General features: G+C 41.6%; 1 protein-coding gene across 30 annotated transcripts in view; it reads right to left on the reverse strand.

Moving 5' to 3' along the window:
* The window catches only part of nfixb (nuclear factor I/Xb), a 171,751-nt gene that overhangs the window by 118,355 nt on the left and 37,645 nt on the right, over positions 1 to 15,751 (reverse strand). For 10 of the 30 annotated variants that reach the window (XM_035996957.1, XM_035996954.1, XM_035996951.1 and 7 more), the window contains exons 1-2: positions 2,737 to 2,980; positions 1,696 to 2,227 (exon numbers count right to left, since the gene is read on the reverse strand). In XM_035996957.1, coding sequence (XP_035852850.1) covers positions 1,696 to 2,227; positions 2,737 to 2,904 — 700 coding nt within the window. In that variant the 5' untranslated portion in view covers positions 2,905 to 2,980. Of the gene's footprint in view, positions 1 to 1,695; positions 2,228 to 2,736; positions 2,983 to 3,012; positions 3,958 to 7,911; positions 8,030 to 15,751 lie in introns of those variants that run through there. The other 20 variants (XM_031318695.2, XM_031318697.2, XM_031318698.2 and 17 more) reach the window with 7 other exon arrangements.

Raw genomic sequence — 15,751 nt, forward strand, 5'->3', positions numbered from 1 at the left:
CGTATCCAAAATGTAAGACGATATCTAGCCTCATAGCTAGAATCACGTGACATCTGCACACCTCCAAAAACGTAAAAGCTGTTAATGATTTAAACTTGCTGCTGAGAAAGTGGATTAGCTCTGTGCTCCCATGACGACGGCAGTGATACCAGGCGGTAATTAATTGAGAATTGTAATTGCTTAAAATGACTTAAAACAAAACATAAATCGTATTGTTTTACCCATACAAAGAAGTGTGCCTTTCCTTGTTATTGCAAAAGCATTAGTTCATAATTATAGCACTTTATGATTTAATAGTATGTCAATTTAGCGTTAACATTTTAGTATTGCTATTTAGGAAGACAAAAGAATAATCCTTGCTAAAATTAAGCAAAAAAACTAAATATTCCCACTATTACATTTCACAAATTTCCTTAAGAGAACAACGGCTATTATAACTTCATGGTCACAGCAGGAAACGCATGTGCCGAATATGGAGAAATGGAATAAAATATCTCATAAACAAACAAGAGACAGAGCCACGCTGCCATAAACAAAAAATAAAGCCTCAACCCCCGTGTGTGTCAGCATGTGAGTGTGTCCACTTTTGCGTGTGCGGCTGAGGCAGCTGACTCTCGCTGCCTCCTAAACTACCTGGGACTGGGCCAGCCGTCACTGTGCTCTCCAGAACACCACACCCACCCACCCACCCACCAATCTCACAATAACATACACATGGATTACAGACGCATGACAAACGGACACACACGTTCGCAGATGCTTTTGTTTACACATGGCACCGGGAAACATGCACATTTGGATTTAGACAAATTTGCCCACAAATACTTGAACAAATGTACCAACGGAAACATATCTCTAGGTAAACACAGGTTTTAAGCCTGACTGTCAAATTCTCAGAATCTCTTTAAACCAGATAGAAACATCTATCTCACACACATTTCTTTTTTTTTTTGTTGAAGATTATGTTGCACAGACTGTCCCTTTAAATGTCAAGTTATCTTAGTCCTGACGGGGTTTATCAAAGCCTGGCATTGGCTCAGCTGTGTACATAGTGAGGGGCAGGGTCTAATCTGTGACTCACATGGCAAATAGGGGTGTAGATTGCCCATTTTACCCCGATACGATATTATATCGACAACGATACAATGTTTACTGGTATCACAAAGTCTGTCACGAGACGACTTCGATTCCATTCAATTCAGGGGCCTGCGACAGACACCAGACGATATCAGTTCCATTTATATATATATATTTACAAAAAGCAACTAAAATATGATTATTCAATTTCATTACTTAGCTTCTCCAGACATTTCAATTAAAAACAAACTACACTTTTTAATAAACAGAATAAATATAAAGTCGGAATTTCAAAATAAAGGCGCATCGTAAAGATGACGATATGTATGGATATTTTCACTTTGCATCGATAATATTGGATTGTTGTCGATATATCGATTCGATCCACAGCAATGTATCGATCCACACTTATGTATCGTTACACACCTAATAGCATCACATACTGACCTGTTTGTGTGTATAAATTAACAAAATTCACACTAGTTGGTGTGTGGTTGTGTGTGTGTGTGTGTGCGTGTGTGTGTGTGTGTGTGTGTGTGTGTGTGTGCGTGTGTGTGTGCGTGTGTGTGTGTGCGCGTGTGCGTGTCACGTAGGCGACTACAGAGTAACACCACATACCTGGTGTGTGGACGAAGTAGGCCAGGTAGAGGTCCAGCTCCTTGACCGTCACTCCGATGTGGTGCGGCTGGACACACAGGCCGTGGTTGGAGCACTGGGGCGACTTGACCAGCCGCTCGCCGTCCGTGCTCTCCAGGGGGCTGCCCTTGAACAGGATGACCATGACCAGGTCCAGCCGCCACACCTTGTCGGCCTGGCGGAGGCAGTCGATGCGGCGGATCTTGCCCTTCTGGTCGGGGTTGGACAGCACGCAGCAGGGCGCCTTCTTCCCCGTGATGGTGAGCACAAAGTCCTCGCGGAACTCAGGCCGGATGTCCTTGCGGAGCTTGGCCAGCAGGCGCGAGGCCCACTTCTGCTTGATCTCCGGCTTCTCGCCCAGCAGCTCGTCCTTCACCGCGCGCTCTTCGTCCTTGGTCATCCTCTTCTCGTGCTTCTTGAAGTACTTGCGCTTGCGGGCCTGCAGGTTGAACCAGGTGTAGGAGAAGGCACGGACATGGGGGAGGAGGGCCTCAATGAAGGGATGAAATTCATCCTGACGACAGAGAGACGAGGTGTTAGGAGGCTGGACAGAAAGGGCTTTCAGTTTGAAAGAGAGCATGCATATCTTTAATAATAAAAAAAAAAAAAAAAAAAAGCTGGTAAACAAATTAGACAATTTTAAATGAAAAAGAGGCAATAGGGTGAAAAAGTAACACAATATATGATAACAGTGATTATATTGTTCAAATTTAAATTGTTGTAACTACATGTAATTTAAAATCTAATTACAGTTTACTAAATGATCTATTCAAATAACTGTTATTTACCAATCACATAAAAAATAAATAAATATACAGCAATGAACACAGAAATTGATCTCAACTGTAAAATGCAAAAGGTATAATGCAAAGCCTCCTTTTCATAAATAAACAGCCAAAAACATTCAGGACAACAGATATAAAATAGATGAATAGTAATCCAACTGCAACTGAAAAGCTGAGCCAAGTCGCGCTCCCAGTTTTCTGCTGTGAAAAGTAAAGTTATTCTGCTGCACCATAATACCTTCACTACATATCTCTGGGCGACAAAGCCCAGATCTCGCCACAGCGTTCCTGTGCCAGGGTTGCCACACACCGGTCGCTCACCACCGCCAAGCTTTGCCGCCACAAGACCACTGTTGAAATGTGCAGCTAAAAGATCAGCCATACCATTTCCTATCTCTGCTACCATGCAAGGGGAGCTCCAACCAGACTCACATTTCCACAACAAACTGAAAGCAGACAGAAATCACCACAGAAAACCACACTGCTAGAGGAAGACAGACGGCCTGGTAGTTACCATTTTGCACTCTCATCATAAATTTGGCACAGCGTTTAAAGTGAAAAAAAAAAAAAGAAAAATCTCCTGCACCAGTTTTTTTTTTTTTTTTTTCCTCCCGCGCTCCAAAATGTAAAGCAAGCACTGGTTTGGCAGGGTGTGGAGAATTAGTAGATGAAAAAAAAGGAGAGGTGGGGGTGGGGGGGTTAAAAAAAAAAAAAAAAAATGAATTAGCAGAATATGCTGCTCACTAACAGTGGGCCAAAGTTTAAAAATGAAAACTCTAAGAATTTAGGAAGGAGAAAATTCACTACAGCCGCACCACGGCCAGCAAATCATTACACAAAAGCCAAAAATTACAACAACAAAAAAAGACAGATTAAAAAGTTGTAGCTACAAAAATTGTCAAGTAAAAATAGAAATGTTAACAGTATTGCACTGTTAGAAAAACTTCAACAACGGGGATAGATGCACTTAAAATAAACAGTCCTTTGTGCTTTCCAAAAAAAAAACAAAAAAAAATGAACCTTGAAAAAAAAAAAAAAAATCCTTGGCAAAGAAGTCTAAGTGGTGGTGGTGTCTGTTCTGATCCCTGGGCCCGGCGCAAGACTCAAACACACACACACACACACACACACACACACTCACACACTCGCTCACACACACAGATGGGGGGGGCACCAGGGAGAGCAGAGCACAGAATAGAGAAGAAAAAAAAAATAGAGCGCCGAATCAATGTTGGACGAGCGCATACGACCGCTGGCAAAGCCGAGTGCTGCTTCTTTTTTCCCCTTTTCTCTCCAACTCTCTCTCTTTCTCTCTCTGTTTCTCGCTCGCCGTCTCTCGTCCTCTTCGCGTTCTTTCCCTAACCATTGCTTGAGCCTTTGCCAGCGCGAGTAGGGCCCACCTATTTGGCAACAAGACGCCTGTAGCCCAGCCAATGCGTTAGCTTCAAGAGCTGAAAGGGAGGGAAGAGAGAAAGAGGAGGGGGGGGGGGTGTAGTGGCAATGAGAGGGAGAGCGCGCAGGAGAGAGAGAGAGAGAGAGAGAGAGAGAGAGAGAGAGAGAGAGAGAGAGAGAGAGAGAGAGAGAGAGAGAGAGAGAGAGAGAGAGAGATAGAGAGAGAGAGAGATAGAGAGAGAGCGAGCAGGTGGGAGTGTAAGAGAGCGCGCGCAGCCTTGGCCGACGCTGCACAATTTGCCAAATCGACAAGTTCCACTCTGACACGGAGGCAAAGTTCAAGGGAGCAAGTCTTCTCCCGCACCAATCGCCGCAGCCCTCAGCCTGCCTCCATCTTTGCTATGGCCGCCATCGCCTCATCTCCCTCACCCCCCTCCACCCCCACACGAACCCCCCCGCCCTCCTCTGCGCTCCTCTGTCTCTCTCTACCCCTCGATCTGCTTGCATAATGCCACCTTGGCAGAGGATGGCAGAGAGAGGACACACAGCTTCAGAATCCCTCCGGACCCCACCACCGGCAGCTGCTCATGGGTTTACCACAGCAAACAAAGAGGGAGAAACAAACCCAGGCAGCCACACTCCTCTGACTGCAGACACAGACACACACACACACACACACACCAATACACACACCCACACACACACACACACACAAATGACGGGATGATTCAGAGGCAGAATACTGAAATGGTTACAGAATTTCAAGGGGAAGGCGACAGGCAGGCAGGGGAAACTGAATGTGCCTCAGCTGTATGGAGCAGCACTGAAAGCAGCAGATAAATGGTCAGCTGGAGTGTTAAGTGTAACGTCTCCCACAAAATTCCCCCAAATCCCAAATTTGCTGTGCGCCTTCCTCCTGAACTCCCGGGAGGATTTGGCGTTGGGTCTGTGAGTGGCGACGGCTGTCATGTTGCCTCATCGTGATAGCACGTCATTCAGGGTCGCACCTGCTCCGCAGACAGCGAGTCTGACGGCAGGAGTGCTGCGGAAACACAGACTCTGGGAACTGAGGATTGGAACTCCGAAACAAAAAGAGGACAATTCGCCAAACACAAGAAATCATATGCGAGTTCATGTTAGGGCTACACAATTAATCGCAATGTTATCGAAATTGCAATAGTGACTAGTGCAATATCCAAATCGCAGGGGGCAAAATGTGTGTCAAACCATTCTGAATGAAGTATTGTGGTGCTGCAGAGACGTCCCGGCCTACAAATCCTATCCTACAGACTAAAGAGAAAATCTTTGTTTGGTACAGACTCTTATATAACTATAATCATTTCAATTTTTCAATGAAAATGAGAATAACGATACAAAAATTATCACTCCCTCCAATATCAGGAATCATGTCGCAATCGCAATATCAGTCAAAATAATCGTAATTAGATATTTATCCTCATATTGTGCAGCCCTAGTTCATGTGCTCTGCCAATGCTAGAAACCAAGGCAACAATCCCAAGCAACATCACCTAGGACAGCTAGGAACGTGTGCAGAGCGGAAACGATTGGTCAGAATCAGAAAAGGGCTTATTGCCACAGTAAGTTACACCTACGTGGAATTTGCCTTGGTGAATGGTGCATACATACACAAACAAACAAACATATTAAACATAAATAAAAAAAAAAAGAAATAATAGTAGAGCTAGGCGATATGGAGAAAATCAAATATCACGATATTTTTGACCAAATACATCGATGTCGATTATTGCGGCGATATTGAAGGGTTGACTATTGGTGCTTTCGCTCAATATTTACACAATGAGAGTTTTAATAAATAATCACTAATAATGTGGATACCATGGCAAATTATAAAACAGTAAGTAAGTCCGGTAAGTCCAGAAAATGACATCACTTCACTGTAATGCAGCCTTTAAAAGCCAGGAAAAGACAACACGTGGGTCATATCACGATATTACGATATCCAAAATGTAAGACGATATCTAGCCTCATACATCGATGTCGATATAATATCGATATATTTGCCCAGCCCTAAATAATAGCCACTTAATCCATTAGTCGATCTACAGAAAAATGTACCTGCAACTATTTGGAATATCGACTAATCCTTAAGTCATTTTTAAGCAAAAATACCAAACTGGTTTCCCGGTTCCAGTTTCTCCACAACACAGATGTCATGCTTTCCTTTGCCATGTAGGATACCAGGGCTGTATCGAATGTCTATTTTATTTTTATTTTTTTTTACATTCAAAGCTTCGTGGTTTTTCGAATGAAGCTCCTAATGTCTGTCGTCATATTTTTTGACGTCATCACCCTAAAAAAAAAAAAAACCTCAAAAAAAAAAAGGGAATTAAATTGAGTTTTTTTATTACATCAACTATCCGTAATGAATATAACTCGTCGCTTTCGTCAACATAAATACATGTAGGCAGCAGGCTAATCCAATAAGGGCATAAAATAATGATGAAATAATAAAACGCGCCCTAAGGCTTACAGCGACATTATGTTAAACAACGCTTTACAGAACGGAACGCACAACAGAAACAACGTTCTGGGGTTATTGGAAATGTTTGGATCACACAAGTCGGAAACAATACGCAGCCACCGCTGGCAAATTATTCTACAAACAGGAAATTACTGATAATATTACTGTAGCCTTATCTTTATCTGCAACTGTGCAGAAACACTGGATTTCAACAGAATGACTAGACATGCAACAAAAATGTGGTTACTTAAAAGGTTAACGTCATGAATAAGGCTTTGAAATATTCGGTACGGCCCTATATGGTACTGAACTGAGTGTTTTGAGTTTTGGACTGGGGGTGGGGTCAGACCAAACAATTCAAATACGTCACCTTGGGCTCTGGAAAAATCTAAATAGTCATTTTCAGTCACACAGCTGTCTGGCAATTTCAAGACAAAATGATTAATCAAGACAGTAATCGACAGATTAACCGACAATGGAAAAGCATTGTTAGCTCCGGCTTTAAAATCAATGTTTGAGCTGTGTTCACAAATTGGAATTAATAAATGTCTCTCCCTGTTCAAAGAAAATGACTCGGTGCAGTCACATTGCCCAAAAAGGGCCACAGATTCTGCCAACTCCAAACACAAGTGTTAATCTTTAAATAATGACAAGAGGTTATTGGCATTCTCCTTTAACCAGTGCAACACTGCATTATGCAAACAAAAAGGTAGAGGCACTCAAACACAATGCCACCACCATCCTCTCACTAATAAACATCAGGTCCCTCTGCTCGCATTGCACCCAGCAATGCCTTTCAGCTTCATCTTCCAGCCATCAGCCTAATGAAACAGACAGACTCTCACCCATCATCTGTTAACACCATGGAGGACAACACACCTCCACATTCATCCCGCTCGCTTTGTGTGCCACTGACCGCAGTTAGATAAAGCAACAAAGGAAGCCAAGGGATTCACACATTTCATTGTGTGTGTGTGTGTGTGTGTGTGAGTGAGAGAGAGACAGAGAGAAATATGGCATCCGAGTTAAATGCATTTTCTGTTCCCATCACCACCTGCAATTCGATAAAAAAAAAAAAAATCATGAAACTTAACTGGCACTTGAATGTGCTTCCTGTGAGTCTGCTTTTCAGTAAAAAAAATTAAGTCTTTCTGGGTGACCCTGCCAAAATGCAAATAAACCACCATTCAAATGTCACTGGAATTTGACTACAAGGGGGTTTTAAGTCATTTTCCTTAGCTATACTATTTGCCTTCCATGGGCTGAAAAAAAAAGGAATACATCCAGGAATAACTGTTATGCAGATTCTTTCCAACTGCCAAATCTGGAGGGAGAAAACCCATCATTCAAAGTCTCCTCGGTGGGTGAGAGCTACTGTTAGCTTTGCATGTCTCCGCTATCAGCTGCGCCACACTAGGCCTGTATAATGCTCAGTACTGAAATGTACGCCTATTTTATTTAGGTTATCGAAACGACATAAACCCATTATGGAACCTGTCTCTTGGTTAATCTCCTTACCTGGAAATTAAATTATGGCCAAACGCGCGTGGCCTTCAGCCTAAATTCAGGCTTATTATTAATTAGCAGTCGGAGCTGTCGGTGTTTTCTTCCTGATATTTTTTTTTACAGCGATGAAAGCAGCGTGAAGAATATTAGTTCCCATTTCCGGTTGTTTTATCTCTTCACCTTAAAAGTCCCCAAAACCAAACTGCATCCAGTCTGCACGTAATGCATTAAAGGGTCACATTTCAGGCCTAAAAATGAAAGAAAATGACAAACTAGTCCTGTGTGAGTTTCTTCAATAGACCGACATTCAGCCAATTAAAGTCCTGGTTTATTTTTTGATTTTCCACCAACATGTTTCTCTGGCTATATTCCCTCAAATATCCAGTCTTCGTTAATACGTCGAAAACCTCAGCCAAAACAATTAATAATGAACCATCACTTCTTTTCCCCCCCCCTGTCTTTCTCTTCTCATAAGGCACTTGAAATATGAATACTTAAAAAGAAAAGAGTGTAGCCTAAAACATCATCGACGGAGTCTGCCAGCCAGGAATAACATGGAAATGAAAAAAGACGGGCTGGCATTCCCGCATGCGACACATTTGTGCTACATCGTTACTAAAACCCGACGTCAATCAAACGCATGGAACACATGGAAATATGTATGTGAACATTTTGTCTGTGTTTTTCCTATGAGGCCCTGAATGACCCGGATTAGGCCAGCTGCTGATGGAAATATGAAATAAAGCCTGGACCTTTATGTTTTATTCTCTAAATCAGATTTGCTTTGATAAAAAAAAAAAAAGAAATCAAGTTGTGTGCCTATTTAAAATGAATAAACCTAAATATACGTAAATGGGCCCTAAATGTTTGCTGTTATATTTTGATAATTATTGATATTTAAGCCCCATTTCCACTGCAAAAAGCGAAAAACGTTGATTTCAATTTCAAATGTCGCTGCAGCTGAATGTCAACAGTCTATGACAAGATAAAAGAAATGATTTTACAGTCCTTTATTTTTTTAATTCTCCGCACGTCTGACCGAGACTGTGGAGTTGGCTGCCAACTTCAGATTAACTCTTTCAGTGAGGAGAGAAAAGGCTCTTTACTCTCAACAATCCCACAGTTTGATTCATTAGTGTGCCTGTAAGAGCCTCTGCATTTCGACAGAGGAGGGTCTATCCTTTAAAATATTTACTATTTTGGGTTGGGGTTTTTTTTCTCACTTTGAGCCTTAAAATTATCCCATTTTATTGTTTGCTATTGTTAAATGCTCAATAATTTCCATCGGTTTATAAATCAAAATCAGATCTAGAAACAATATTGTCATTGAATTTATAGGACTAATAATGTTAATCAGAATTAGATGTATCTATTTTTCTCAGCCACTTCAATATGGAACCCTCCTGCAGGTCCATGTGAATGGCAGACTGTCAATATATATATATATATATATATACTCATTCTATTTCTTTACATGTTTGTATATATGTTGCTTGAAAATACTGCAATGGTGCAAATAGATGAATAAATATGAAGCCTTAATAAACCCGCAGGGGGCCGTCCTGCCTGCTTACAAAGTACATATCTCTACAGAAATGCAAATGTAAAATTAGGATAAAAAAGTAAAAATGCATGAGATTAAAATGACAGAGCAGTCTGAAGTATCTGTTTGGTTTTTATTCAGAAAACCTGTTCTGACAATCAAAGAAACAATGGAGGTAAGGGTGAGCTTTGCTCTAAAGTCCAAATCCTAGCCAAAAAAAAATCATAACTCTGGCACAGTAACATTTCTTTTTTTTGTTATGATAAATCCTTGGCTTAAATGTTTTCTTTTCCAACCAACACTGAAATTCATTTAAATAATTCCAACCCTTTTGAATGCAGAGAATAGGATTTTTCTAATATGATCACCTACACAATAACAAGATCTTTAACCTAAGAAAAGTTCAACAAACTCAGCCAGTGATAAAAGTCTCTTCCTCTTTCTGACCCATAATGCCCAGCAGTAGGCCTCTCGGCCCTGCTTTGTCCTGCTCTGCCCTGTGGTAGCTGACCTCGCCGAGGCTACGCTGCATCTCGCTAGACCAATTAAACCGTGGTCTGCATGACCCCGGGGGGCTTGCAGCCGCCTGGCCCTTCATTAGCGCAGCTCTGTGCAGGTGCAGGGCTGGGCTCTGTCCTCTCCTGCCCAGCCGAGTGTCCCTGACCCTGGAGGGGACGGAGCCTGACCCCGGCTCCCTCTGACCCCGGCTTGGACCGCTGACAGAGAGCCAGAGCAGGCAGGGGAGGCGGCAGAGGAGACGGGGTTAGGAGAGACAAAGAGAAGATGGGGAGAGATTCAATCATATGCTTAAGAGTGAAAAGATGCTAGAGGCTTGCGTAGGAGTCGTTTGCATGACATTTAATGAGTGAAATCTTTTTCTTTTTTCTAAGATTATTTTATGGCCTTTAATTGACAGGCAGTGGTGGAAGAAGTATTCAGATCCTTTACTTAAGTAAAAGTACTAATAGCACACTGTAAAAAAAAGAATACTCTGTTACAAGTAAAAGTCCTGCATTAAAAATATTACTTAAGTAAAAGTACGGAAGTATCATCAGGAAAATGTACTCAAAGTATTAAAAGTAAAAGTATATACATTTTAGAAACTGGAAACGATCAAAACAGTACTGTTAATCAACTAAGTGTTTAATGGTCTAATCATTTCAGCTGGACTTGTAGGTCTGTATATTTTTGGGTAGTTTATCATAAAACATTGTATTTTATAAACTACATGTGTTTTGTGTGCAAAAATCTCAATTTGTAAAGTATCTAGTAACTAAAGTTGCCAGATAACTGTAGTGGAGTAAAAATATAATAATATAAATATTTCTCTCTGAAATGTAGTGGAGTAGAAGTAGAAAGTGGCATGAAAAGAAAAGACAAAAAAAAAGTAAAGTACAAGTACCTCAAATTTGTACTTAAGTACAGTAGTTGAGTAAATGTACTTAGTTACATTCCACCACTGTTGACAGGACAGCTTGAAGACAAGAAAGAGGAGAGAGAGCCGCGGGCCGGACTCAAACCCAGGCCGCTGCCCCTACATGGGGCGCACACTCTACAGGGCGAGCAAAAAGTCGCCCCAATGAGTGAAATCTTTAAAACAATGTATTTGGATTCTTCCAGGTGTGAATAGTTTATTCAAAACTGGTCTCAAAAGTCAAGCTTTTACCTTACAAAATATATCACAAGTGGCAGGTGTGTTCTCTGGTTTCATCCAAAACTAACCAAAGTGTTTCCTGATGCCATAGAAAGCATGTCTTCTCTAGCTCGCGGTGGTTTGATACAGTAATCACAACAAGCTACAGTGCCTGATGCATGACCCTCTATTGTTATCACACACAGTAATCATTCCTGGTAATAATTAGACATGGTTTAAAGGAAGAGACACAGGATTACATTTTAAAGACGGGGGGGAAAAAGTACCTCAGAAGGCCCCACACTCTTTGTCGCTGTGGGGAGTAAGTGATGCGTAAACATCCACGGAGCTCAGCGCCCTTCCGTTGGTTGCACTTCTCTGAGTTTACAAACCAGCACGTTACTATGTGTGAAAAATCTGCAAGCAATTTGCGGTGGCTGCGCGCTAACGTGCCCAGGGTGGGCCGTGTGGGGGTGGGGGGGGGGACCAGCTGAGGAAGAGGCACGCACGGCACATTCCAGTCCCACAAAGGGGCTCCGCTGCCTGGCTGCACAGCAAAACCAACAGGGCCCTTCCGACCTCTGGCTCTGGAGCTCCTGGTTATCTCCCTGCAACTACCAACATATTGAATTTGTGTTCCTGTTTCCATCAATACAGATAACTTTCGCACTTCAAATCACTTTAGCTAAGAAGATGATGGCTAAAAACAGAAAAGAAATTGCACTTACAGTATATGTTGCACATTTTTCACTTACATGTTGTACCTATGTGTCTGTTTGTAGTTTTGCTTATTTGAAGCTAATGTAGGCCTACTTGTACTTGATTCTTGGTTTGGAGTTTGTACCTTGATGGTTGAATGCACTTATTGGAAGTCGCCTTGGATAAAAGCGTCAGCTAAATGAAATGTAATGTAACGTAATGCAAATCAAGCTACGCAACGCAGACATGAACTCACATGAGAAACACTGAGGGTTTTGTGTGCTGAAAAGAAAAAAGAAAAAAAAGAAACGCGTCATCTATAACTGCTCCAACAGCAATGAGAAACCAAATCCCCTGAGGCTATTTTGTTTTTGTGATAGAGATTTTAATAAACTATCTGTTCCTGCTTGAGGAGGTATAAGACATGTTGGGGCGCGCAGATCTTCTTGCATGCAGATGACAGTATTGATGAGCGGGGAGGGAGGAGTGGAGGAACACACTAACATATAATCCACGCAAATTTAACGCAGCATGTGGTAATTCAGGCTGCTTATTGACATGGATCTCAATACTGCTGATGCCACGCTCATGCATTCCCTGTGAAATCAAGGCTCACCTGTGTGTAACTGCATGCATCACAACACACATTACCTGCTTTTGCACACATGCATGCACACACAAACACACACTCTCAACCCCCGGCCCGCCTGCCACTGTCTAGAAAGAATGTGCTGTTGGATGAAGGAACCGCCTTGCGTCTCACTAATGCGTGCATGCGTGCGTGTTTGTGTTTGTGTGTGTGTGTGTGTGTGTGTGTGTGTGTGTGTGTGTGTGTGTGTGTGTGCACTTGAGTCACTGGCCATGCCCGGGCAGGCCGACTCAGCACCACACAGCCGCCATGACTGAGTGTTTTCTCACTGTGCCAGCCAACAGACTACCGCTGCTCACACTGCTGCCAGTGCAGACTGAGACTGAGTAACGGGGATACTACTTACTGGACCAAGATGTTGTGTTCTTTTTGTTGCCTTTGCCTTATCTCTTTAAAGGTCCCATATCATGCTCATTTACAGGTTCATACTTGTATTTTGGGTTTCTAGTAGAACATGTTTACATCCTTTACTGTTCAGAAAACACATTATTTTTCTCATACTGTCTGTCTGAATATACATGTATTCACCCTCTGTCTGAAACGCTCCGTTTTTCCGCATATCTCTTTAAGCGGCCTTCCTGAAAAAAAGCCCATGTCTGCTCTGATTGGTCAGGGTTTCTGGGACTTATTATCTGTACCATGCCCCGAGGGAAAGCACTCAGCCTTTCCGCCAATTTTGTCTAGTGGCCACTGGCAGTATTGCAATGAAAAATCCCCCTGCTTCCCAGAAAGGATTTTCCCTATAGGCCACCATTGTAAAAGAGCTGGTCTGTAAAACTGTTGCCAGGACACACTCTTTCTATTCTGAATTTTTAATCCATGGATTTCTTATATTTGAAAAACTTCCCTCGAGCGGAGAAGAGCAATTTAAAACCCTTTGACGTCACCACAATGTAAAGTCTCTGGGCCGAGCAGGAACTCGTGGGTAGGGCCAGTGGGAGAAACACTACTGCGCATATTCAGTGGGCCGCATTTCACAGAAGTAATCCCAGAAGCTTGGAAACTGTTTTGGCGTATGTGCCAGACGAGCAACTCCATTGAACTGAATAGGTGCCATTTTGAGATCCGGTATCGAGTTAATATAATATATCCATGATCAGCACTCTCGGAGTCTCTGCACCGTCATTGCAGCCGGGGAATGATTGTAATAGCACTGTAGCAGCACTTTCTACCTATATTTTCTGAATACAGACTGTGTGCATTTCTCCGTGGATTGAGCATTTTGAAACTTTCACAGTAAACTGTATATATATATACACATATATATATATATAGCACCTCCACCTGCTGTATTAAAAAAAAATACACTTTACATCCCTTTTGACAATACAGGACCTTTAAATATTACAATTTAAACTCACCCGGTGAAAAAATACCCCAGGTGATTTAAACTATTTCATCTACCAAGATCCAAATCATGAGCCTGCCAGAGTGGCTGGTAGAGGAGACAAACTTACAAACCACAGCCAGCTTTTAGCAGCATTTGGCTGGTGGCAGATGTTAATTTTCTACCCTGGTAAAAAGCAGCTCTGTAATCGGTAAACACGATGCGCCTGGCCTGCAACAAAGAAATGCATTTAGCAAATTCATTCTCTTTGATCCTGCATTCCTATTTTGGTTTTGACGGAAGGTAATCTATTTTTCATCAGAGACATTTTATCATACTAGAAGTGGGATATCATATCATTATAACAGTATACAAGCAGTCAGCGCCTATAGCCTTCTCTGTGTGCCACTTTATCTTTGTTGTAGACAGTTTGATACGTGGTTGACACACATCACAGAGAATTACAAGCACGTTGATTCATCATTCGGCTCAAAGCAGAAGGATGTTACACCATAACCCCTCTAATGAAAAGATCCTTTTGCATTTGGAATTAGAATTTCAACACAGCATGAAATAAAAGCATCATCAGGTTCATGTGTTAACTTGCCGCCTAACAAAGCTGTAGGGCTTTACTGCTCTTTTCAAAGAGAGGAGTGTGAAATGCCAAAGTCAGCCTTTCACACACTGCTGGAAGAAGAAAGTGAGCCGAAACAACACGATTGTGTTTTCAGACCCGAGACAAGCAGTGCACTCGAGCAGAACGCTGCTGTTTGTCGCCCCTTTTGAAAGTAAACCAGTGTCGTTGCACCAAAAGGAGGATTGAAACACCCTTTGGATTGTCTGACACCTATACACCCCAATCAATAGGGCCGCAGCTAACGGCTGTTTTCATTGTCGATCGACCTGTCGATTATTTTCTCGATTAATCTATTAGTTGTTTGGCCTATAAAATGTCAGAAAATGGTGAAGAAGGTCGATCAGTGTTTCCCAAAAGCCCAGGGACGAGGTCGTCCTCAAATGTCATGTTTATCCACGACTCAAATATATTCAGTTTACTGTCACAGAGGAGAGAATAAACTAGAAAATATTCACATTTTAATTTTTTTTACAAAAAGAAATGACTCGAACGATTAATCAATTACCAAAATAGTTTGCTATTAATTTAATAGTTGAGTAATCGTAATCGTTGCAGCTCAATACTTATTTGTACTGGTTGCAATGTTTGGAAAATGCACACTTGTTCCTAAGGTTTGAGCTTTGTGTAGTTTATGAGTAATGTTGCTTTGTCTCCACCCTCCACTCAGGTTCATGACATGAAGAGATCACATGCGCTTTTTTAACACTCTCTAAGGCTTTTAGATGCTGTCAGATTATACTGTATGTCCGTGTACAGCGTGATCATACATTACAATACATTATCTTCAAGCAGTTCAATGATGCACTTTCTGACCTCTTTTATAATACATTTGTGATTGATTTGATTAATTTAAGTAAGGTACAATTTTAAGGAACTCTGTGTCATGTGACATTTGTGTATTTCCGTTTTATGCAAATTTATACTTCTACATCATACATTTAAGAGGGAAATACAGTACTGTACTTGTTACTCTACTACATTTGTCTGACAGCTACAGTTACCGGTTATTTTGCAGGTAAATATTTAACAATTAAAAAACATAATCCTATAAAAACAGCGGTCTTCAATGTTTTTTAAGCCAAGAACCCCTTAACTGAGAGAGAGACGGAGCAGGGACTACTGCATATTAAGTTGCATAATAAACTGGGCCTACAATAACGTGTAGGGCAGCCTAAAGCCTTTATACATACCTTTTTAGTACATAAAATACTAAGCTATTAAAATAATAATTGTTGGCGTGAATTTAAAAATTGCGTTTGGATGTTACAAATACATGTGGCAGAGTGAATCCTTAGGATGAACTGTATCTGTGAATGGCCTTCCTCACCTATAGGCCAGTAAGCCTATCATCAATGTTTTTTTTC

Source organism: Sander lucioperca, chromosome 21 (assembly GCF_008315115.2).
Source record: "Sander lucioperca isolate FBNREF2018 chromosome 21, SLUC_FBN_1.2, whole genome shotgun sequence".
In the NCBI taxonomy this organism is placed as follows: domain Eukaryota; kingdom Metazoa; phylum Chordata; class Actinopteri; order Perciformes; family Percidae; genus Sander; species Sander lucioperca.